The sequence below is a fragment of the Pezoporus wallicus genome, unplaced genomic scaffold (assembly GCF_028554395.1).
Source record: "Pezoporus wallicus isolate ANWC-B61680 ecotype Strahan unplaced genomic scaffold, APGP_CSIRO_Pwel_v1 contig_14025, whole genome shotgun sequence".
NCBI classification, from domain to species: domain Eukaryota; kingdom Metazoa; phylum Chordata; class Aves; order Psittaciformes; family Psittacidae; genus Pezoporus; species Pezoporus wallicus.
This window is the reverse complement of record NW_026636418.1, coordinates 1-22,700: the sequence shown is the minus strand read 5'-3', so window position 1 is coordinate 22,700 and position 22,700 is coordinate 1. Positions and strand designations below refer to the sequence as shown.

At 62.0% G+C, this 22,700-nt stretch overlaps 3 protein-coding genes, 1 long non-coding RNA gene and 4 other non-coding genes across 8 annotated transcripts; 5 read left to right on the top strand and 3 right to left on the bottom strand.

Moving 5' to 3' along the window:
- Positions 1-6: 6 nt before the first annotated feature.
- STX5 (syntaxin 5) lies at positions 7-2,242 on the top strand. Its single transcript, XM_057400241.1, has 9 exons — positions 7-18; positions 302-357; positions 449-519; positions 614-730; positions 839-895; positions 1,389-1,470; positions 1,560-1,660; positions 1,750-1,871; positions 1,957-2,242. The coding sequence occupies exons 1-9, from the start codon at positions 11-13 to the stop codon at positions 2,114-2,116; spliced, it is 774 nt and encodes a 257-aa protein (XP_057256224.1). The 5' UTR covers positions 7-10; the 3' UTR covers positions 2,117-2,242.
- A 599-nt stretch (positions 2,243-2,841) lies between these two features.
- Positions 2,842-12,382, top strand: NXF1 (nuclear RNA export factor 1). The gene is made up of 21 exons (XM_057400242.1): positions 2,842-2,971; positions 3,717-3,912; positions 4,008-4,137; positions 5,015-5,098; positions 5,181-5,285; positions 5,391-5,471; positions 5,565-5,634; positions 6,028-6,116; positions 6,207-6,314; positions 7,211-7,320; positions 8,649-8,685; positions 8,812-8,880; positions 8,987-9,042; positions 9,129-9,236; positions 9,313-9,371; positions 9,583-9,698; positions 9,778-9,820; positions 9,910-9,982; positions 11,504-11,686; positions 12,118-12,178; positions 12,286-12,382. The coding sequence occupies exons 1-21, from the start codon at positions 2,941-2,943 to the stop codon at positions 12,322-12,324; spliced, it is 1,848 nt and encodes a 615-aa protein (XP_057256225.1). The 5' UTR covers positions 2,842-2,940; the 3' UTR covers positions 12,325-12,382.
- Positions 12,383-12,544: 162 nt separating this feature from the next.
- TMEM223 (transmembrane protein 223) lies at positions 12,545-13,629 on the top strand. The gene is made up of 2 exons (XM_057400240.1): positions 12,545-12,829; positions 13,289-13,629. Exons 1-2 carry the CDS (start codon positions 12,547-12,549, stop codon positions 13,585-13,587), a joined length of 582 nt encoding a protein of 193 aa, XP_057256223.1. The 5' UTR covers positions 12,545-12,546; the 3' UTR covers positions 13,588-13,629.
- Positions 13,630-15,350: 1,721 nt separating this feature from the next.
- Positions 15,351-15,541, top strand: LOC130594394 (U2 spliceosomal RNA). The gene has a single exon (XR_008971072.1). It is a non-coding gene; the product is annotated as a U2 spliceosomal RNA (small nuclear RNA).
- Positions 15,542-17,700: 2,159 nt separating this feature from the next.
- Positions 17,701-17,891, top strand: LOC130594397 (U2 spliceosomal RNA). Its single transcript, XR_008971075.1, has one exon. It is a non-coding gene; the product is annotated as a U2 spliceosomal RNA (small nuclear RNA).
- Positions 17,892-18,977: 1,086 nt separating this feature from the next.
- LOC130594395 (U2 spliceosomal RNA) lies at positions 18,978-19,168 on the bottom strand. Its single transcript, XR_008971073.1, has one exon. It is a non-coding gene; the product is annotated as a U2 spliceosomal RNA (small nuclear RNA).
- Positions 18,989-22,113, bottom strand: LOC130594389 (uncharacterized). Its single transcript, XR_008971071.1, has 2 exons — positions 22,057-22,113; positions 18,989-19,137 (listed from the first exon to the last, which is right to left on the bottom strand). It is a non-coding gene; the product is annotated as an uncharacterized LOC130594389 (long non-coding RNA).
- LOC130594396 (U2 spliceosomal RNA) lies at positions 21,933-22,123 on the bottom strand. Its single transcript, XR_008971074.1, has one exon. It is a non-coding gene; the product is annotated as a U2 spliceosomal RNA (small nuclear RNA).
- Positions 22,124-22,700: the final 577 nt, after the last annotated feature.

Sequence of the window (22,700 nt, the reverse complement as noted above, 5' to 3'; positions counted from 1 at the left end):
GTTCAGCCTCATGGCCAAGTGAGGGGGGGCACCCCATGGCGGGGGGAAAAGGGGAGGGGGGAGACCCCAATGGGGAGAGGGATGGGATGGGGATTCGGGGGGTCTTGGGGACCCCATGGTGGGGTGCAGAGGTGGGGGGGACCCATAGTTTGGGGGGGGGGGCAATGGGAGGGGTTAAGAGGCCCTCACATTGAATGGGAATGGTGGGGGTTAAGGGCAGGGGACACATAACAAGGGTGGGAGGTGGATGAGGGGGGATTTGGGGCCCCCCCATCACTGACACCACCCCCCCCACCCCCAGGCGCATCGGGAAGGACCTGAGCAACACCTTTGCCAAGCTGGAGAAGCTGACGATCCGTGAGTGGGGGGGGGAAGGAACTTGGAGGGGGGCGATCACAAAGTGGGGGTGCCCTGATTCCCCTCCATTTCTTCATTCCCACCCCACCAGTGGCCAAGAGGAAATCACTGTTCGATGACAAAGCCGTGGAGATTGAGGAGCTCACCTACATCATCAAACAGGTCTGGGGGGCCCGGGGGTTGGGGTATGGGGGGGGGGTGTATTATGGGATGTTCCTGACCCCCCCCCCCGCCCCCAAAACCCCTTCCATTGCAGGACATCAACAGCCTGAACAAGCAAATTGCGCAGCTGCAGGAGGTGGTGCGGGCGCGGGGGGGGCAGAACGGGCGCCACGTCCAGACCCACTCCAACACCGTGGTGGTGTCACTGCAGGTGGGGACATGGAGCAGGGGAGGATATGGGGGGGGCACATAGGGGCAAATGCATATTCCACATACACACCCCCCCCCCCCCGGCTCATTCTTCTCCTTCCCTCCTTAGTCTAAACTGGCTTCCATGTCCAATGACTTCAAGTCGGTGCTGGAGGTGCGGACGGAGGTGAGGCACTGCCCCCCTTTTTCCTTAGATCCCCCCCTTCTCCTTGGGCCCCCCCCTTCTCCTTGGGCCCCCCCCTTCTCCTTACATCCCCCTGTTTTCCTCCTATCCCCTTGTTCTTCCATCCCCACTTTTGCCCCCCCCCGTTTCTTTCCAACAATTTCTTATCCTGAATTTCCCCCCCATTTCTCCTCCCATCTTCCTGAGTCCCTTTTCCCCCCACTCTTCCCACTTTCCCCCCTTTTCTCCCTCTTTTCTCCCCTTTTCCCTCCGCCATTGCCCCCCAACCTCTTCCTTCCCCCCTTTTCTCCCTCTGACTCCCCCATTGCCCTCCAGTCCCCTCCAGCTGCCTTTTTTTCCTCTCTTTTCCTTCCCCTTCCCCACAACTCCCCACCTGCCCCCCCTTTTCCTCCCCAACATCCCTCTTTCCCCCCCCTTATCCCCCTCATGACTCCTCCTGTGTTACCCAGCCCCTCTTTGCCCCATTCCCCCCCAGAACCTGAAGCAGCAGCGCAGCCGCCGCGAGCATTTCTCCCGTGCCCCTGTGTCCGCGTTGCCCCTCGCTGCCGGCAACATGGGTAAGTCCAGGGAGAGGTTGGGGGGCCGGGAGTGGGACATGGGGGTCTTTACCCCCCACACACCCCATGGACCCCCCATCTCCCCATAGGCAGCTCCGCGGTGCTGCAGGATGAGTCCCCGCGTGCCGGCTCCGTGGCCATTGAGATGGACGCACGGACGAGCCAGCAGCTCCAACTGATCGATGAGCAGGTGGGGGCATGGACAATAATGGGCCCTGGTGTCATGGGGGGGACAGTGAAATGAGCTTGGAGAATGATGCTCCCGCTGTTGTCCTGCAGGATTCCTACATCCAGAGCCGGGCAGACACGATGCAGAACATCGAATCCACCATCGTGGAGCTGGGCTCCATCTTCCAGCAGTTGGCTCATATGGTGAAGGAGCAAGAGGAGACGATCCAGAGGTGCCAACCCCCGTTTCCCACCTGCTCCGTCCCCATCCATCCTTTCTGTCCATGCCCCCCTTCACTGTGCCCCATCCCATGGCAGGATCGATGCAAGCGTGGAGGACGCGCAGCTGAACGTGGAGGCGGCTCACGGGGAGATCCTCAAGTACTTCCAGTCGGTCACGTCCAACCGGTGGTTGATGATCAAGATCTTCCTCATCCTCATCGTCTTCTTCATCGTCTTTGTTGTTTTCCTGGCCTGAGGATCTTTTTCTTTCCCCTGTCCACCGGTTGGGACAGATGGACTTGATCCGTGCTCTGTGGGGCTCGGACATGGACACTGCTGCGGGGATGGGGTCTGCTGGGACCTGCCCAAGTGCCCCCGAGGACCCCCCCCGTTGTCCCCCCCAGGCTGTGGGGGGCAGCACCAGCTCCCCACCCTGCAGGTCCCGCAGCCTATGCTGAGGCTGGTCCCTGTTCCCAGCCAGTCATGGTGGCTGCAGACCCCTGCTGGGGGGCCCGGGAATGCTGCCACCCCCTGCCCCCAGAGTGGCTGCAGCTCCCTTTTAAAGCTGTGGGGCACCCTGGAGGGGGGCTGTGGACCCTGGTGGGTCCCCTGGGGTGGGGGGGGGGGGTGCTGAGGACCTCCATGAAATACTTGGGACCCCCATGGGGAGCTGCAGAACCCCTTAAAACTGTGGGACCCTCGCGGAGAGAGCTGTGGACCCCGGTATGGGGCTGAAGACCCTCCCTTAAACTCTTTGGACCCCCTTAAAACTGTGAGACCCCCCTGTGTGGGGGGCTGTGCACCCCAGTAGGGCCCCTGGGACCCCCCATTAAACCCCCTGGACCCCCTCTGGGGGGTGCTGCAGTCTCCATTAAAGCTGTGGGACCCCATGGAACTGATGGGGTCCCCCTCCCGAGTTTCCGTGTTCTTCCGTGAGCGGGATTCGAACCTATGACGTCAGAATGGTTTGGGGGAGAGGGTGGTGACTGCGCACGCGTGTAGGGAGGCCGAGAGCTCCGGGCGGAAGTGACGAAGCGGGGGCGTGGCCCGGCGGTGAGGCCGCGGCTGCCGGTGGCGGCGATGGCGGAGGAGGCCAAGGGGGGGTTCAGCGGTGAGCGGCGGGAAGGGAACGGGAACGGGAACGGGAACGGGAACGGGAACGGGAACGGGAACGGGAACGAAGGGGAAAGACGCCGGTGGGGGAGCGGGAGTGGGAGCGGGGCTCTGCAGGCCGCGGGGCTTGGAGGCGGCGCTGGGCCCGGGCTGTGGGCCTGGAACGGGCCGGGAGGGGAATGGGGCCATGGGGGTAAGGGAGAGCGGATAGGGTCAGAGGGGGGAGACGGGAGTCAGGGGGACATAAAGGGGGTGAGGGAACGGAGGTCGGGGATGGCGCCTGGAGAGAGGGGATGGGGGTCGGGGGGAGGAGGTTGGGGTCAGGAAGGGGGAATGGGGTCAGAGGGGGGAGATGGGCGTCAGGTAAAGGGGGTCTGGGTAAAGGGATAGGGGTTGTGGGGAGGGGAACGGGGCTGGAGGGAGGAGATGGGGAGAGGGGAGTGGGGATCAGGGAGCTCATGGGGAGAGGGGGGCTGGAGAGAGGAGAAGTCGCTTGGAGTGGTCCAGGGGAAGTGATGGGAGTTGGAGGAAGGAGATGGGGGTCCGGGGTAATGGGAGTCACGGAGGGGAGATGGGGGTCCGGGGTAATGGAAATCACGGAGGGGAGATGGGGACGGTTCACAGAGGGGATGGGTGTCAGGGACAGGGGATGGGGGTCAGAAGATGGGGCCCTGCAGAGGGGTCCTGGGGGTCCAAGGCTCAGGGCTTCCCCCCCCGAGCGTGGCTCCCGGTGCCCCCGGCAGAGCACGATGACCGGGTGGGCGGGCGCGTGTTCTCGGGCCGGCGGAAGAAGGGCCGGGGCCCATTCCGGGGCAAGATGTACAGCGAGGTGACCCCGCGGGCGCGGAGCCGCGGCGGCCCCGGCGGGCGCCCGCGCCCCGACGACGACGACGGCGACGTCCCCATGAGCGATGCGCACGACGGCCCCCGCGCCCGATAGTGAGTGCTGAGGGATCCCCCCTTGCTTCCCCGGCGAACCGGGGTAACGGGCTTTGCCACGGGTGCCTTGGCTCCACTCTTCCCTGCGTTCCCAGCTTGCCCTATGGGCCCCGGCCCAACCGCACGGCCAACATCCACATCACGGTCCGGAGGGATCTGCCCGCGCCGGAGCGGAGCAGCGGATCCAGCCGGGAAGGGGGGCGCAGGAACTGGTTCAAAATCACGGTGAGTGGGGATGAGGATGGGGGCACCTGGTTTTCCATGGCACAGGAATGGGATGGGGATGGGGCACCTGGTTTTCCATGGCACGGGAATGGGATGAGATCGGGGGCACCTGGTTTTCCATGGCACAGGAATGGGATGGGGATGGGGCACCTGGTTTTCCATGGCACGGGAATGGGATGAGATCGGTGGCACCTGGTTTTCCATGGCACAGGAATGGGATGGGGATGGGGCACCTGGTTTTCCATGGCACGGGAATGGGATGAGATCGGGGGCACCTGGTTTTCCATGGCACAGGAATGCAATGGGGATGGGGGCACCTGGTTTTCCATGGCACAGGAATGGGATGGAGACTGGAATGCTGTTGTAGAAGGGCAAGGGAGCAAATGGTTTTTCCAAAGGCTTGGGGTGAAGGAAAGCAGTCTCGTGTTCCACTAGCAGAGCTTTAGGTGGGATATCGAGAAGAATTTCTACTGGAAATAGGCTGCCAAGGGAAAGGGTTGGGATGTCATCACAGGAGGGATCTGAAAAGTATATAAATTCCTGGAATAGGGACTTAACCCACAGAAAAGGGGAATGACACCTGGAAAACAGGTTAAATCCATTGGGAATCGCAGCTGAACCAGCTATGGGAGACGTTGCCAGTTGAGGCCCAAAAGAATTCCAGGTATTCCTGGAATAAGGATGAGTTATATAACGCAGACATGGTGTGTGTCATGGAATAACCCAGTGGAGAGCACCCTTTCCCTTCGGGACAGTGCTGAAACAATCCGGATCATCCCTCCCGCTCGTTGCCAACTGGAATAGCGCGGTTTAGCCCAGTCTTTCCCAGTTTCTCATGGTCTTTCCTTGCCTGCCACTGGGTTCGTGCCTTTTCCAGATCCCCTATGGCAAGAAGTATGACAAGTCCTGGCTGCTGAGCTCCATCCAGAACCTCTGCAGCGTTCCCTTCACCCCCGTTGAGGTGAGGGGGCCGGGGGGGAGCCCTTCCTTCCCGTTTTGGGGGGATTAGGATGATTTGGAAGCTGAATCCCAACCTTTCCCAGTTCCACTACGACCACAACCGGGCTCAGTTCTACGTGGAGGACGCCACCACTGCCAGCGCCCTCAAGCAGGTCTCCCGCAAGATCACGGACAGGGATAACTACAAGGTGAGAGGCTCCTCCGCGGCTCTGCTTCCCGTGGGAATGCTCCCGGGGCACGGAGCCTGCTCCTTCCCTCAGCAGGGGCCCGGTCGCAGCTCTCCGCTGTTGCAGGTGGTGATCGTGATCAACGCCTCAGCACCGCCTCAGTCCCTGCAGAACGAGCTGAAGCCGGAGGAGGTCGAGCAGCTGAAGGTGAGGATGTGGGGAGGGGAAGAGGAAGGGGAAGGGGAAGCACCTGCCTGGTCCTTCCTCTTCACCCTCTTCCTCCCGCTCGCACTGCCCCAGCTGTGCATGAGCAAGAGATACGATGGCTCCCAGCGAGCTCTGGACCTCAAGAGCCTCCGCGGGGACCCAGGTGAGAGGCACCGGTTACCCTGGGGACACCAGGGGCTGGGGCTGTGGGGAGCTGGCTCCCACCCCTCAATTTCTCCCTTTAACCCCTTCAGTTTCCCCCCTAAACCTCTTCACACCCCAGTTTCCCTCCTGATCCCCCCAATTTCTGCCCTCAACTCCAACTTCCCCCCATAAAACCCCCAGTTTCTTCTCTGACCCCCTTAATTTCTTTCTTCACTTTCTGATTTCTCCCTTTACTCCCCTAAATTCCCCCCTCACACTGCACAATTTGCTCTCTGATCCCCTCAATTTCCCCCCACGATTTCCCAATTTCCCCCTCTAAAACCCCCAATTTCCACTCGTATCCCCCCCAACTCCCCCCCTGATCCCCTCATTCCCGTCCCCCCCCCCCCAGACCTGGTGGCGCAGAGCATCGACGTGGTGCTGAACCAGCGCAGCTGCATGCTGGTGGTGCTGCGCATCATCGAGGACAACATCCCCGAGGTGAGCCCCTCCTCGGGGAGCCCCCAATCCATTTCCCCCACACACAGTTCCCATTCCCACCCCCCCACATCCCTGTTTGCCCCCCTGCAGCTGCAGTCCCTAAACCTGAGCAGTAACAAGCTCTATCGCCTCGATGACCTTTCCGAGCTGGCGCAGAAAGCGGCCGGGCTCAAGATCCTTGACCTCTCTCGCAACGAGGTGGGTGCCCCCCCTCTTTATGTGTGCCCATCCCCCCCTTTATGTGGGGCCCTTCTTTGTGTGCCCCCCTTTTATGTGTCTTTTCCTTTATGTGCCCCCCATGTCCCAAGTGCCCCCGCTCGTCTGTGTGCCCCCCATCTTTATGTGTGCCCCCATCTCCTCTGTGCCCTGCCTTTTATGTACCCCCATGTCCTGTGTGCCCCCATCTCCTAAGTGCCCCACCTCATCTGTGTGCCCCCATCTTTATGTGTGCCCCCATCTCCTCTGTGCCCTGCCTTTTATGTGCCCCCATGTCCTGTGTGCCCCCATCTCCTACGTGCCCCACCTCGTCTGTGTGCCCCCATCTTTATGTGTGCCCCCATCTCCTGTGTGCCCTGCCTTTTATGTGCCCCCCTGTCCTGTGTGCCCCCATCTCCTAAGTGCCCTTCCTTGTCTGTGTGCCCCCCATCTTTATGTGTGCTCCCCTTTTTCTGTGCCCGTTTTCCATGTGCTCCCATGCTGTGTGGTTCTTCCTTCATGCTTGCCCCCATGTCCTGTGTGCTCCCCTTCTTTACATGTGCATCTCTCTTCTGTGTTCCCCCAATGTTCTGTGTGACCCCCTCTTTATGTGCCTCCCCCTTGATGTACCTTCACCTCGTCTCTGCCCCCCTTCTGTGTGCCCCTCTCTTTGTGCCCCCTATCTCCTGTGCACCCCCCTCTTTATGTGTGCTCCCATGTTCTGTGTGCTCTCATCTTCTAAGTGCTCCGTCTCCTCTGTGTGCCCCCCTTCTTTATGTGTGCCCCCATCTTCTGAGTGACCCCTCTCCTGTTTGCCCCCTTTCTGTGTGCCCCTCCCTTTCTGTGCCCCCCATCCTCGTGCCCCCCTCACCCCATTCCTGCCCGCCCCATCCCCGCAGCTGAAATCCGAGCGGGAGCTGGACAAGGTGAAGGGGCTGAAGCTGGAGGAGCTGTGGCTGGATGGGAACCCCCTGTGCGACGCCTTCCGGGACCAGTCCTCCTACATCAGGTCAGTGCTAGGCCTGGGGCGGCCCCAGGGGCCCGTGGGCCGCCCCTGCTCCACGGGGGGCACCACGGCAGGACCAGGAGAGGCCGCTTCCACCACCCCCCCCCCCAGTTCCACTCAGTGGTGCCTGGATCCCCCCAGTTCCCATCCCGAGGTTCCCCCGGAGCCCCCGGTCGTGGTGCGGAGCCGGGGCCGATGCGTTCCAGCTGCTCGGAGCCCTGCTCCCTCCTTCGTGCTTCCTCCTCATCCCCCTGCTTCCCTCCTCATCCTCCCCCTTGCTTCCCTCCTTCTGTCCCTGCTTCCCTCCTCATCCTCCTCCTCCTCCCTTGGGAACACACAGCCTCTTCTCCCCAGCACTCCCTGCCCGCTGCTCCTGCCCTCCTGCCGTGCAGACAGGGCTTTGGCCAGCGCTCCCCTCCACACCCCCACCCCCCCCACACACACACCATTCCAGGGGGATTTTAAGGGGTGCAGGACCCGATGCGGGGCAAAATTCCCTCCTGCCCCATGGAGCTGCCTCCCCCCACGCCCGCGTTCCGCCCTCGACGATGGCTGGTTAGCCAGAGACGGGTAAGATTCCTCACGGGAGGAACAACCTAAGACAGGCACAGCCGTGCAGTGGCCGAACGCCGCCGCCTCCGCTGCGGTCGGCCTGGGCTGGGGATGCTCCTCCAGCGCCTGCAGCTCGCTCCGGGCAGGTCCCCCCGTGGCATTCCTGGGTTTGCCTGCGCCGGCTCCCAGCAACGGATTCGGGATCTCGGCTCCGGATGCGGCTCCAAACCAGAGCCGGGAGGGAGCAGCACTAAGGAGAAGAGGCTCTGCCCTGGGGGTCCCCATCCCTCTGCCCCTCCTCACTTTCGCTTCACTCCTTCATGGCTCAATGGGGGGGGGGGCTCCATCTCCCCCCCCCCTCCCTTTGCCCCCCCAGTCCCATTCCCCCCATCCCAAAGCAGCAGCTCCACAGCTGTAAACAGCTGGATCGTGCCAATGGTTGTGCCACGGCCGGTGGGAATCTCCCTCTTCCCCCATTTCCCTCCTCCGGGCACCTGCACCCAGGTGAGTATGAGCCAGGTAAGACCCGAGCTGGGTGCGGGGACCCTCAGAGACCCCCCCAAAGGGGCAGGGGCAGCCCTGGGGTGGGGGGGTGGGGATAGAACCAGCGTCCCCCCCGCGGATGATGGGGAGCAGCTTTGGGATGCCCCCAGTGCCATGGACCCATGGGGAGGGCAGGGAAAAGTTTGCGGGGGGGGGGGGGTGGTGTACAGGGAGGGGGTTGGGGTTTGCTGTGGGGGGGGATCCTGGGCACCAAAGTGACTCCGATCCCTCTGCAGCTCCGTCAGAGAGAGGTTCCCGAAGCTGCTGCGGCTGGTGAGTTGGGGGGGGGAGGGGGAAGAGGCTTGGGAAGGGGGTAAGGAAGGGACTGGGGGGGCAGGAAGGGGCTGGGGGGGCAGGAAGGGGATTCTCTTCCCCCAACCCCGTGTTTCCTCCCCCCAGGACGGGCACGAGCTGCCTCCTCCGATCGCCTTCGACGTGGAGGCACCGACGACGCTGCCACCATGCAAGGTGGGGACATGTGGGGGGGGCACACGACCCTGGGGGTGTCTGTGTCCCCATCCTGGCCTTGGGGCTGTCACTTGGGTGTCACCATCTTTGTGTCCCCCCTTTCCAGGGCAGTTACTTTGGCTCCGATGACCTGAAGGTTTTGGTGCTGAGGTTCCTGCAGCAGTGAGTGGGGAGGTTGGGGGTTGGGGTGTCCCCCCCCTCTATTCCCACTCCTCTTCATCCTCACGCTCATCCCACCCCATCCATAGGTATTATTCCATCTACGACTCCAGCGACAGGCAGGGGCTGCTGGATGCCTACCACGATGGCGCCTGCTGCTCCCTCAGCATCCCCTTTGGACCCCAAAACCCACCTAGGTACGGTCCCCTGGGATACCCCTCCCCTTGCCCCCCCGTGGCCTTGGGGTGGCTTCTACAAGTGCTTGTCTCACAGGAACAGCTTGAACGAGTACTTTAAGGACAGCAGGAACGTGAAGAAGCTGAAGGATCCCAGTAAGTCCAGCCCCATTGTGAGGAGGCTCCCCAAGGAGGGCTGTGGGCTCCGTGTGGGGCGAGGAGGAGAAAGAAGGGAGGAGGAGGAGAGAGGAGGAGAAGAGAGGGAGGAGAAAGGAGGAGGAGAGAGGATGAGGAAGGAGGAAGGAGAATGGAGAAGGAGGAGGAAGGAGAACGGAGGAGGAAGGTCTCGGCCTCCATCTCCCCCCAGCCATGCGCTTCAAGCTGCTCAAGCACACGCGGCTCAATGTGGTGGCTTTCCTGAACGAGCTGCCCAAGACCCAGCACGACATCAACTCCTTCATGGTGGACATCTGCGCGCAGACGGTGAGAGAGGGGAGGCCCCGTGGGGCCCTCACCCTCACCCCCTTCCCCAGAGCCCTCCTCACCGTCCCCTCCCTTCCAGAACACGCTGCTCTGCTTCGCTGTCCATGGCATCTTCAAGGAAGGTGAGTTCCAGCCCACACACCCCCCCCCCCCCCAACTTGGGCTTCAGCACCAGCTCCCCCCCCCCTCACCTCCTCCTCCTCTTCCTCAGTGGATGGGAAATCCCGGGATTCAGTACGAGCCTTCACACGGATGTTCATCGCCGTGCCCGCCGGCAACACCGGGTAAGGGCCGGCGGCCACCTCCGCCTGCGTTTTGCTGTTGGAAGATGGGGTTGGGCCCTTGAGGGGGGGTTTAGGCCATCTCCAGGTTGGTTTTCACCTCTGGGAGATGAGTTTGAGTCACCTCGAGATGGTTTGGGCCGCTTCAAGGTGGTTTCGGCTCTTGAGAGATGGGTTTAAGGTCGTCTTGAGGTGGTTTTGAGCGTTGAGAGAGGGGTTTGGGCCATTGGGAGGTGGGTTTAGGCTGTTGGGAGATGTTTTTAGGCCATGTCTGGATGGTTTTGGCCATTAGGACATGGGGTTTGGCCAGCTTGAGATGGTTTTGGCCATTGGGGGATGGTTTTGGCCGCTTCAAGGTGGTTTAGGCTCTTGAGAGATGGGTTTAGGCCATCTTGAGGTGATTTTGAGCGTTGAGAGAGGGGTTTGGGCCATTGGGAGGTGGGTTTAGGCTGTTGGGAGATGTTTTTAGGCCATGTCTGGATGGTTTTGGCCATTAGGACATGGGGTTTGGCCAGCTTGAGATGGTTTTGGCCATTGGGGGATGGCTTTTGCCCGTCTCCAGATGGTTTTGGCGGTTTGAAGATGCTCTTAGGCCATCTCAAGATGTGTTTGCTTGTTGGGAGATGGTTCTGGCCGCTGGGAGATAGGTTTTGGCCATTGAGAGGTGTTTTAGGCCATCTCCAGACGGTTTTTGCCTCGGGGAGATGGGTTTAGGCCATCTCAGTGTGGTATTGGCCATTGGGGAATGGGTTTTGGCTGCTGGGAGATGCTTTTAGGCCATCTCCAGATGGTTTCGGCCAATTAGGACATGAGTTTTGGCCAACTTGAGATGGTTCTGGCCATTGGGAGATGGGGCTTGGCCACTGGAAGGTGGGGTTTGGCTGTTGGGAGATGCTTTTAGGCCATTTCCAGATGGTTTTGGCCACTGGGAGATGGTTTTAGAGCCCACTGGAAGATGGGGTTTGGCCATTGAGAGATGAGTTTTGGCCATTGAGAGATGGGGTTTGGCCATTGAGAGATGGGGTTTGGCCATTGAGAGATGGGGTTTGGCCATTGGGAGATGGGGTTTGGCCATTGAGAGATGGGGTTTGGCCATTGGGAGATGAGAGATGTTTGGCCATTGAGAGATGGGAGTTTGGCCATTGAGAGATGGGGTTTGGCCATTGAGAAGATGGGGTTTGGCCATTGGGAGGGAGATGGGGTTTGGAGAGATGGGGTTTGGCCATTGGGAGAGATGGGTTTTGACCACTGGGAGATGAGTTTTGGCCATTGGGAGATGTGGTTTGGCCATTGAGAGATGGGTTTTGACCACTGGGAGATGAGTTTTGGCCATTGAGATGGGGTTTGGCCATTGGAAGATGGGGTTTGGCCAGATGCGTTTTGGCCATTGGGAGATGGATTTTGGCCATTGGGAGATGCTTGAGAGATGAGATTTTGACCACCTCAAGCTGCTTTTGCCCCCCTGGGCGCTGCTTTATGGCCCCTGCCCAACCCCAATCCCCATCCCCTGCGCTCTCCCCCCAGGCTGTGCATCGTGAACGACGAGCTCTTCGTGCGCAACGCCACGACGGAGGAGCTGCGCAAAGCGTTCCTGCTGCCCGCGCCCACCCCCTCCTCCAGCCCCGTGCCCACGCTGGCGGCCGAGCAGCAGGAGATGCTGGCGGCCTTCGCCATGCAGTCAGGCATGAACCTCGAGTGGTCCCAGAAGTGAGTCCGGGGGGGGTTAAATGGGGTTTAGGGAAGGTCAGATGGGGTCTGGGGGGGTTCAATGAGGGTGGGAGGGGTTAGATGGGGTCTGGGAGCAATGAGATGGGGTCTGGGGGGGGGGGTCAGATGGGGTCTGGGGGGGTTAAATGGGGTCTGGGGGGGGTTAAATGGGGTCTGGGGGCGGTCAGATGGGGTTTGGAAGGGTCTGGGGTGGGTCAGATGGGGTTTGGAAGGGTCTGGGGGGGATCACATGGGGTTTGGAAGGGTCGGGGGGGTCAGATGGGGTTTGGAAGGGTCTGGGGGGGTCAGGTGGGGTTTGGAAGGGTCTGGGGGGGTCAGGTGGGGTTTGGAAGGGTCAGAGGGCTCTGGGCAGGGACCCCTTTGCTCCATGGGGTGGTCTCCAATGTCTCCTCCATCCTCTCCCCTCCCAGGTGCCTGCAGGACAATGACTGGGACTACGGCCGTGCTGGGCAGGTCTTCACCCAGCTCAAGGTGCATGGGGGGGTCCGAGCCCCCTTTGACCCCCATCTGCCCCCCACTAAAGCCCCTCTGAACCCCCCATCCCAGACCCCCTCTGACCCCTCTGTTCTCTCTTGCAGCTGGAAGGGAAGATCCCGGAGGTGGCGTTCCTCAAGTGAGCGCCTCCCCTCCCCCCCCCCCCCCCTCCCCCCACCCGTTCCTAGCGTTTTATTCCTCGTTTTGTAAATAAACCGTTCCCGGCCCCGTTCCAACGCGGCGCGTTCTGGGGGCGCGGCGCCTTTAAGAGGGGGGGGGAGTCGAGGTCAGAGCGCGGCACAACGATGGCGGCGGAGAGCCGGAAGTGAAGGGCTGAAAGGAACCGGAAGTGGAAAGGGGTCAAGATGGCGGCGCCCAGGAGCCGGGCTGCCGCCGCCGCCGCCTTAGCGCTGGAGGTGGCGGCGGCCCCGCCGAAGGACGTGGTTCTGTTCCGGCACGACCGGGACCGGTTCTTCCGCCTGGCCGGGCTCTTCTGCGCGGGGCAGGCGCTCTTCTGGGGATACCTGGCTCATTTCGCTTTCACGTCGCTGCGGCCCGCGCCCGGCCCCTCGCCGGGCCCCGAGGATCCCTTCCGGCCCCGCGATAACAAATGGCGCTTCGGCTTCACCGCGTCCTGCCTCACCCTCGGTACCGGCGGGGAGATGGGCAGGGACCGGGCTGAGGCTGGGGTTCAGAGGGCAGGACCGGGCTCAAACGGGGTCCGGGGCAGCGAGACCGGGCTCAAACGGGGTCCGGGGCAGTGGGACCGGGCTCAAACGGGGTCCGGGGCAGCGGGACCGGGTTTAAAGCGGGTCTTAAGGGGGCAGGAGTGGGCTCAGCCCGGGCTGAAGAGCACCGGACCGGGCTCAAACCGGGTCCAGAGGAGCGGGATCAGGCTCAGAGCGCGCCTACGAGGGCAGAATCAGGCTCAGGGGAGCGGGACTGAGCTGAGACAGGGCTCAGACCGGGGAGCACGGGAGTAGGGATGGGCTGAGACGGGAGCCAGGGCAACGGGACCGGGCTCAGACTGAGCCCAAGGGAGCAGGGACCCGGCTCAGCCGCAGCCTCGGGCAGTGGGGCTGGGCTGAGCCTCCTCCCGCCCCGCAGGCTCCGTGATCATGGCAGCTGGGTGCCTGTTCCCGTTGCGCGCCGTGCGCAGGGTGACGCTGCTGCGGGGCGGCACCGACGTCTCCATCAGCACCCACGGGCCGCTGGGGCTGGGGCAGGGCCCCACCATCACCGTGCCCCTGCGCCACGTGTGCTGCCGCTCCCACCGCTCCGAGGTGCCGGCCGCCATCCCCCTCAAGGTGAAGGGGCGCCCCTTCTTCTTCCTGCTGGACAAGGAGGGGCAGGTCTGCAACCCCCGGCTCTTCGATGTCACCGTCGGCGCTTACCGCAACCTCTAGGCCGTGGAAACGCTGGCTCCCAATAAAGCTCCATCCACCACGTGTCCTGCTCGGTCACTGGCAATGCGGGGAGCCCCCAGCACAGAATCCCTCCTCCATAGACTCGGCTGTGTTGAGCTCCATCGTGCTCTTCCTCCTCCCCAGCACGTTGGTCATCCCTAAGGGCAGCTGGAGCCGCTGTGGTGGCTTCAGTGGAGCCCTCTCACCTCCTCATTAGCCTCAATCATCCCATTAACTCCAACTCCCCCCCTCCTCTGGGATCCGTGGGCACTTTCACCCTTGCCTCCTCATCCTCGTGCCCATCCTGCAGGACCGGTTCCTCCCCGAGGACACATCTGGGGCATTCTGAAGCCATTTGGGGTGCGGGGTTGGGGCCAGCAGAGCTGCAGATTGGGGAGCGGTGTTGGGAAAGGGCTCAGAGCACTTTTGGGGTGTGTAAAGGGCTAATCCTGGGGTCTGAGGTGGGAGCTCCCCCATTGCCCCCGCTCCCAGCCGCATCCCCGTGCACGGCCAGCGAGGGGCTGGAGCTGGGCCCCCTTCAACCTGAGCTGAGCCACAACGTGGCAGCCAACGTCAACGAGAAAACAGCGTTGCGCTCTGGGTGCTGCTGCCACGCCGCCGCCAAGTCCTGCGGTACCGGCAGGAAGCCAGCAAGGGTCGGGCCTGGGGGCTCACACGGCTCTTCCAGCTGGGAGTAGTGGAGCCGGGAGCAGGGAACGCCGGCGCTTTCCTCCTCAACATTCCCCTGGGCTCCACTGGAGGCTCCGAGCAGCTCGGCCGGGAGCCCCGTGGCCGCGGCCCACGGTTCTGGGAGGTCTGTGCCGCCATCGGCTTCGTGTTGAGGGACGTTCTCAAGTGCAGCTGCACCGCAGGGAACGCACCGGGAGCTCCCGGCGAGGAGTTGGGGCTCTCGGGGGACTCGGAGCTGCCTGAGGAGCCGCCAATGGGCCCGGACGCAGCGGAGGAGCCGCTGGCAGTGGGCTGCAAGCGTCGTGCTCCCGAGGCACCCAACGGCACCGCGTGGCACCGGGTGTGGACGGGCCGACGCCGCAGCCACCGGCAGCTGCAGCACAGCGATGGCTCGGAGGGCGATGAGCTGGACCTGGAGCAAAGGGTGTCAGAAGCCATCGTGCAGCGCACGCTTTGAGGCCAGCGCACGGGTGGGGGGCACCCGGTGGGTGCTGCTGCGCCTGCTCCCGTCCCCAGCTCCCCCTCCCGGGGCTCTGTTTCGGGGCTTTTTCCACTTGGTTTTCTCCCCGCCGCGGTGCGGAGGCGCCTGGGCCGGGGGCTGCGGGGGGGTTCAGGCCCCCAGGACGGGGGGGACCAAGGGGAGGTTTCTACACCCTGATGTGGGTTTGCTGCAGTAAAAGATTTGGTTTTGACCGTAGAGGTCGCGAGGGGAGAACCGGGGGGAGGATTTAGGGGGGGGGGGGGGGGGGGGAGGAAATAACGGAGACAGTTAGGAAACGGGGCGCGATGGCAAAGGGCGGGGGCGTGGCATGCAAATGTAACATTAAAATAGAGACGGGTGTGGGCGTGGCTATGCTAATTGACAGCACAAGGCGGGAAGGGGACGCCGGGAGACTCCGCTTGGGAAGGGTTCCTGGAGCTCAGGGGGAGTCGGTGCCCACGGAGCCGGGACGAGCGGTGCGGGAGCAGCGGGGGAAAACGGAGGGGGAAACGGGAGGGAGCGCGGAGCGGGGTGGCCGTGATGTGGGGCGGAGCGGCCGCCGTTGGGGGTCATGGTGAGAGGTGATGGAGGTATCGCTTCTCGGCCTTTTGGCTAAGATCAAGTGTAGTATCTGTTCTTATCAGTTTAATATCTGATACGTCCTCGATGAGAGGACTTTATATTAAACGGATTTTTGGGCGTGGGAGTGGGAGGCGGAGCTTGCTCCATCCGCTCCGCGCATCGTCCCGGTATTGCAGCGCCTCCGGGCTCGGTGCACCCCTGCGGGGGATCTCATTGTGGTGGTCAAAGACAGAGCGGAGCCGTGGGGCAGTGGTGGGTTCGCAGCGCTCTCCGTGTGCTGTGGGTGCTGCTGCTCCGGTCGCGGTTAACTCGTACCCGCTCTGTGGGTAGACCTCGTGTCCCGGCCTCGGTCTCCGGAGCAGCTCCCACAGGAGCCAGGCTGAGAGCATTGGGGCTGGAGAAGAGAAGCCGCGAGGAGAGCTCAGAGGCTGAAGGGGGCTGCAAGGATGCTGGGAGGGACCTGCATCAGGAACTGGAGTGATGGGACGAGGGGTGATGGGGTCAGACTGGAACAGGGCACATTTAGACTGGATTTAAGGAAGCTCTTCCCTGTGAGGGTGCTGAGGCGCTGGCACAGGGTGCCCGGAGAAGCTGTGGCTGCCCCATCCCTGGCAGTGCTCAAGGGCACAGGGGCTTGGAGCAAGCTGCTCCAGTGGAAGGGGTCCCTGCCCGTGGCGGGGGCTGTGATTGGAAGAGCTTTAAGGTCCAAGACTTCATAATGCTTGGCTCTGTCTTTAACCAAGATAAGAATCCCTCCTCCATAGACTCAGCTGTGCTGAGCTCCATCGTGCTCTTCCCCATCCCTAAGGGCAGCTGGAGCCGCTGTGGAGGCTTCAGTGGAGCCCTCTCACCTCCTCGTTAGCCTCAATCACCCCATTAGCTCCAACTCCCCCCCTCCTCTGGGATCAGTGGGCACTTTCACCCTTGCCTCCTGCGCTGGTTTAAACCCAGTCAGCCATAAATCACGCAGTCGCTCTCTCACTCCCCCCCTTTTTGCCCTTCCCCAGCTCCCGGAGGGATGGAGAGGAGAATCAAAAGAATGCAACTCCCTCGGGTTGAGATAAGAACAGTTTAGTCACTGAGGTATAACACAGATCACTGCTGCTGCCACCAATGATAATAATGATGAAGGAGATAACAAGGGAAGAGAATACATCACCTCACCAGCACCCAACTGATAACTCGCCCCAGCCCACCTGACTGAGCACCAACCCATACCTGTACCACCCCGCAGTGCCCCAGCCCTTCCGGCTAACTCCCAGTTACATCCTGTTCATGACGTGCTGTGGTATGGAATACCTCTTTGGTCAGTTTGGGTCAGGTGTCCTGTCCCTGCTTCCTCCCCGCTTCCCCTCCTCCCTGGCAGCGCAGGAGGCTCACAAAGTCCTTGATCAGACCAAACATTTGAGCAGTAACTGAAACACCGGTGTTATCAGCGCTGTTCCCAGGCCGAAAGTCTGCACCAGCTATCAAGGAGAAAAGTGACTGCTACTGCTTAACCCAGGGCATCATCCCATGCCTATGATCCCAACAAAGCTCCATCCACCACATGTCCTGATCGGTCACTGGCAATACGGGAAGCCCCCAGCCCAGAATCCCTCCTCCATAGACTCGGCTGTGCTGAGCTCCATCGTGCTCTTCCTCATCCCAGCACGTTGGTCATCCCTAAGGGCAGCTGGAGCCGCTGTGGTGGCTTCAGTGGAGCCCTCTCACCTCCTCATGAGCCTCAATCATCCCATTAACTCCAACTCCCCCCCTCCTCTGGGATCCGTGGGCACTTTCACCCTTGCCTCCTCATCCTCGTGCCCATCCTGCAGGACCGGTTCCTCCCCGAGGACACATCTGGGGCATTCTGAAGCCATTTGGGGTGCGGGGTTGGGGCCAGCAGAGCTGCGGATTGGGGAGCGGTGTCGGGAAAGGGCTCAGGGCACTTTTGGGGTATAAAGGGGCAATTTCGGGGTCTGAGGTGGGAGCTCCCCCATTGCCCCCGCTCCCAGCCGCGTCCTTCATCCCCGTGCACGGCCTGGGGCACGGGGTGGGCGTGACCGATCCGAGGGGCGGGGCCATGCAAATCGGCGCCGTGAGGGACGTCTGAGGTGTGATGCAAATGAGGCTCGCCAGCGCCGCGTTGGGGCGGGGCTATGCTAATGAGACATCACCTGCCTCGTGGGGGCTGCCGGGAGCTCCGCAGCGGGCGGGTTCCCGGGGCTCAGCGGGGTTCGGTGCCCGCGGGATGAGGACAGCAACGGGGGACGGTGCGGGGAGAGCAGCGGGCAAGGAGCCGTAGGGCGGAGCGGGGTGACCGTGGTGTGGGTGAGTGCGGGCCCGCTTGCAGCGGGGGTCATGAGGGAGGTTCCGGTATCGCTTCTCGGCCTTTTGGCTAAGATCAAGTGTAGTATCTGTTCTTATCAGTTTAATATCTGATACGTCCTCGATGAGAGGACTTTATATTAAACGGATTTTTGGTCGTGGGAGTCGGAGGCGGAGCTTGCTCCATCCGCTCCGCGCATCGTCCCGGTATTGCGGCGCCTCCGGGCTCGGTGCACCCCTGCGGGGGATCTCATTGTGGTGGTCAAAGACAGAGCGAAGAAACCGGGAACCTTTAACGGGTGCTGTGGATGCGCTCCTGATTTCGGCTTTGCGCTGTGGCTGCTGCTGCTCCCTCGGGCATAACTCGCTCAGGGTCTGCAGGGGGCTGCAAGGATACTGGGAGGGACCCTTCAGCAGGGACTGGAGCGATGGGACAGGGGGTGATGGGGTCAGACTGGAGCAGGGGAAGTTCGGGTTGGATCTAAGGCAGAAGCTCTTCCCTGCGGGGGTGTTGAAGCGCTGGCACAGGGTGCCCAGAGAAGCTGTGGCCGCCCCATTGTTCAAGGGCAGGTTGAACAGTCTTGGGTGACATGGTTTAGTGTGAGGTGCCCTTGCCTATGGCAGGGGGTGGAACTGGATGAGCTTCAGGTCCTTTCCAACCCCAACTATGCCCCGATTCCATCGGATTCTGTCTTCTGTGCTGGTCAAAGACAGAACGAAGACTCCGGGTAACCTCTAGCACGGGCGGTGACCGGTCCCTCAGCCCAATCCTGAGATGCGGTGCTGCTGGTCCTCGTTTGGGCTGACTTGACATCCCCTCTGTGGGTACACCCGATTGAATCTGGGCATGGTTAGGGTTGGAAAGGACCAGAAGCTCATCCAGTTCCAACCCCTGCCATAGGCAGGGACACCACACAGTAAACCCGGTCACCCAAAAATATGCCCAACCTGGCCTTGAACACCGCCAGCGATGGGGCAGCCACAGCTTCTCCGGGCACCCTGTGCCAGCGCCTCAGCACCCTCACGGGGAAGAGCTTCCTTAAATCCAGTCTAAATGTGCCCTGTCCCAGTCTGACCCCATCACCCCTTTGTCCTATCAAGTCCCTGCTGCAGGTCCCTCCCCAGCATCCTTGCAGCCCCCTTCAGACCCTGGAAGCTGCCCTGAGCTCTCCTCGCAGCTTCTCTTCTCCAGCCCCGATGTTCTCAGCCGGGCTCCTGTGGGAGCTGCTCCAGCCCCTACTCCGGGGACAGCGGACGGTGTCGTAGCCCTGGGACCTACCCCTACCGAAAGGCTGCGCTCTATTTTTAACCACAATGAGATCCCCCGGAGGGGTGCACCGAGCCCGGAGGCGCTGCAATACCGGGACGATGCGCGGAGCGGATGGAGCAAGCTCCGCCTCCGACTCCCACGACCAAAAATCCGTTTAATATAAAGTCCTCTCATCGAGGACGTATCAGATATTAAACTGATAAGAACAGATACTACACTTGATCTTAGCCAAAAGGCCGAGAAGCGATACCGGAACCTCCCTCATGACCCCCGCTGCAAGCGGGCCCGCACTCACCCACACCACGGTCACCCCGCTCCGCCCTACGGCTCCTTGCCCGCTGCTCTCCCCGCACCGTCCCCCGTTGCTGTCCTCATCCCGCGGGCACCGAACCCCGCTGAGCCCCGGGAACCCGCCCGCTGCGGAGCTCCCGGCAGCCCCCACGAGGCAGGTGATGTCTCATTAGCATAGCCCCGCCCCTAACGCGGCGCTGGCGAGCCTCATTTGCATCACACCTCAGACGTCCCTCACGGCGCCGATTTGCATGGCCCCGCCCCTCGGATCGGTCACGCCCACCCCGTGCCCCAGGCCGTGCACGGGGATGAAGGACGCGGCTGGGAGCGGGGGCAATGGGGGAGCTCCCACCTCAGACCCCGAAATTGCCCCTTTATACCCCAAAAGTGCCCTGAGCCCTTTCCCGACACCGCTCCCCAATCCGCAGCTCTGCTGGCCCCAACCCCGCACCCCAAATGGCTTCAGAATGCCCCAGATGTGTCCTTGGGGAGGAACCGGTCCTGCAGGATGGGCACGAGGATGAGGAGGCAAGGGTGAAAGTGCCCACGGATCCCAGAGGAGGGGGGGAGTTGGAGTTAATGCGGAGACTGGGGCTCCTGGCTTGACTTCGGGACCGAAGCTTTGGGCAGGGCTTTACCCCCGCTTCCTGCAAGCGCGCTGATGACTGAAAAGGCCAAAGTGGGACAGGCAAATCCGGGTGCAAAGAGCGCAGCGCAAGGTGCCCTGGGGTGGTACAGGCGGGCGCGATTCTTTCTCCTTCCCCTTTTCTCCTCGCACTAGTGCTGCGTGAGCTCTCAAAGCAGGCAACGGCGTTAACGGAGCCACCCGAGGCCGGAGCCGCCCGCGGGGTGTGGGGCTGGGACCGCGACTCCCAGTGCCCCCGATCGCCTGCCGTTTGGGCCCTCGCCTCTCGCTGCAGGGCTTCGCAAGCGTGGGTAAACCCGTCGGGGGTGCCCTCGGGGGTTTTAGGTGAGGGCAGCGTGCATGGAACTGACCCCATCCTTTACACCTGAGGTTTGTCTGCCAGGGCCGAGGGAGCTTGGACGGTGACAGCAATGCCCTCCGGTCACGGGTTTGGGTTGAGTGTCCTTCTCTTAGATGGATGGCCTTACAGGGCCTAACGAGCTGCGTCTGCCCGGGTTTGAAGTTAGAGCTGTCCTTCTAGGATGGCTGCCTGAAGGCTGGCGAGCCCATCCTGCCATGGACACGCTTTGGCTGCCCCTTCAGTTGAGAGCTGTCGGGCATGGGAGACCCTACCGGCGGCATGTGCCACCGCCAGGATAGCTCCCAACCCCACAAGTGCACGCAAGCTCTTCCCCCACGACACGGGGGTGCTGTGAAAGAGCAATTGAGGCTAATGAGGAGGTGAGAGGGCTCCACTTAAGCCACCACAGCGGCTCCAGCTGCCCTTAGGGATGGGGAAGAGCACGATGGAGCTCAGCACAGCTGAGTCTATGGAGGAGGGATTCTTATCTTGGTTAAAGACAGAGCCAAGCTTTATGAAGTCTTGGACCTTAAAGCTCTTCCAATCACAGCCCCCGCCACGGGCAGGGACCCCTTCCACTGGAGCAGCTTGCTCCAAGCCCCTGTGTCCTTGAGCACTGCCAGGGATGGGGCAGCCACAGCTTCTCCGGGCACCCTGTGCCAGCGCCTCAGCACCCTCGCAGGGAAGAGCTTCCTTAAATCCAGCCTAAATGTGCCCTGTTCCAGTCTGACCCCATCACCCCTTGTCCCATCGCTCCAGTCCCTGCTGCAGGTCCCTCCCAGCATCCTTGCAGCCCCCTTCACACCCTGGAAGCTGCTCTGAGCTCTCCTCGCAGCTTCCCTTCTCCATTCTTGACACGCGGATTGACCCCACAACCCGTTCGTTGTAAAGCAGGAATGCTTTATTCAGCGCTGAGGCGCACGGGGGGTGCTCCTCCAAAAGCATGCGCTCCCCCCTTTGCCACCCCGTTTGTTTATACCCCATATAATGATGGCCTAAACATGGGATTGCTTCACGCCTCATACATATGCAAAACCTATCCCCGTCTAATATTATAATTAGTTTTCCGGCGTTCGCCCCATTGGTGCGCCTGCGCAGTGCCTCCTGGTGGTGGTCGTGAGGATGAAGGCCTGCAGCTCCTCTTCATCACCGCGAGTAACCTCTTGCTTTCACGGGGGCTCAATGGGGTTTCGGCTCCTGTCCAAACCTCACGTTCGGTACGAGCCGGTTTTGTGTTTCTTAAAGCAGGAACTTGTGAGGTTTGTAAATGTTGTTCCTCCGGGGGTCTTTTGTTCCTTTTCTTCCTCTGGATGCTGTTGGAACAAGAACGTCTTCAATGTTAAGCTATGAATCTGATCTGCTACAATTCTGCCTGGCAGCCCTAACTCCTCCGGTTCTGCTTCCCCATTGGAGCGACTTTGACTCCTCCGGTTCTGCTTCCCCATTGGAGCGACTTTGACTCCTCCGGTTCTGCTTCCCCAAGCACAGCGCTCAAGCAAGCAGGCACAACGTTAACCCTTTATTTCCCGGTTCCAGCCGGAGCAGCCCCAATGCTCTCAGCCTGGCTCCTGTGGGAGCCGCTCCGGAGACCGAGGCCGGGACACGAGGTCTACCCACAGAGCGGGTACGAGTTAACCGCGACCGGAGCAGCAGCACCCACAGCACACGGAGAGCGCTGCGAACCCACCACTGCCCCACGGCTCCGCTCTGTCTTTGACCACCACAAGGTCCCCCGCAGGGGTGCACCGAGCCCGGAGGCGCTGCAATACCGGGACGATGCGCGGAGCGGATGGAGCAAGCTCCGCCTCCGACTCCCACGACCAAAAATCCGTTTAATATAAAGTCCTCTCATCGAGGACGTATCAGATATTAAACTGATAAGAACAGATACTACACTTGATCTTAGCCAAAAGGCCGAGAAGCGATACCGGAACCTCCCTCATGACCCCCGCTGCAAGCGGGCCCGCACTCACCCACACCACGGTCACTCCGCTCCTCCCTACGGCTCCTTGCCCGCTGCTCTCCCCGCACCGTCCCCCGTTGCTGTCCTCATCCCGCGGGCACCGAACCCCGCTGAGCCCCGGGAACCCGCCCGCTGCGGAGCTCCCGGCAGCCCCCACGAGGCAGGTGATGTCTCATTAGCATAGCCCCGCCCCCTGAGCGGCTCCGCCGGACACGCCCCGCGTCTCTAGGGGCGTGGCTGGTTGTTAGGGGCGTGGCCGACTCGCTGCCGTGCGGCAGCTAGGGGCGGGGACTGTCTCTAGGGGGCGTGTCCTCCCGCCCAGTCTGGCTGCTGATTGGCTCTCCCGGCGCCTGTGGGCGGGGTTAGTGGCTGAGCGGCCCCGAGAGCTTCCGGCGGGGCGGCTGTTGCTCCGGAAGCGGTGCTGGCGGCCGCCGGTGACCCGGAAGCGCTGCGCGGGGCGGGGCTGCGGCGGATGATGGCGGCGGAGGAGCCTCAGCAGCAGCCGGAGCCGCTCGGCGGCGACGCGGACGGTACCGGCGG

Coding starts and splice junctions, on each gene's coding strand:
- TMEM223 (XM_057400240.1), top strand. CDS start 12,547: ATGGCGGCGCCCAGGAGCCGGGCTGCCGCCGCCGCCGCCTTAGCGCTG. Junction 12,830..13,288: donor CGCGTCCTGCCTCACCCTCG/GTACCGGCGGGG, acceptor CCCGCCCCGCAG/GCTCCGTGATCATGGCAGCT.
- NXF1 (XM_057400242.1), top strand. CDS start 2,941: ATGGCGGAGGAGGCCAAGGGGGGGTTCAGCG. Junction 8,686..8,811: donor TCCCGAAGCTGCTGCGGCTG/GTGAGTTGGGGG, acceptor TCCTCCCCCCAG/GACGGGCACGAGCTGCCTCC. Junction 9,699..9,777: donor TGGACATCTGCGCGCAGACG/GTGAGAGAGGGG, acceptor CCTCCCTTCCAG/AACACGCTGCTCTGCTTCGC.
- STX5 (XM_057400241.1), top strand. Junction 358..448: donor GCTGGAGAAGCTGACGATCC/GTGAGTGGGGGG, acceptor CCACCCCACCAG/TGGCCAAGAGGAAATCACTG. Junction 1,661..1,749: donor TCCAACTGATCGATGAGCAG/GTGGGGGCATGG, acceptor GTTGTCCTGCAG/GATTCCTACATCCAGAGCCG.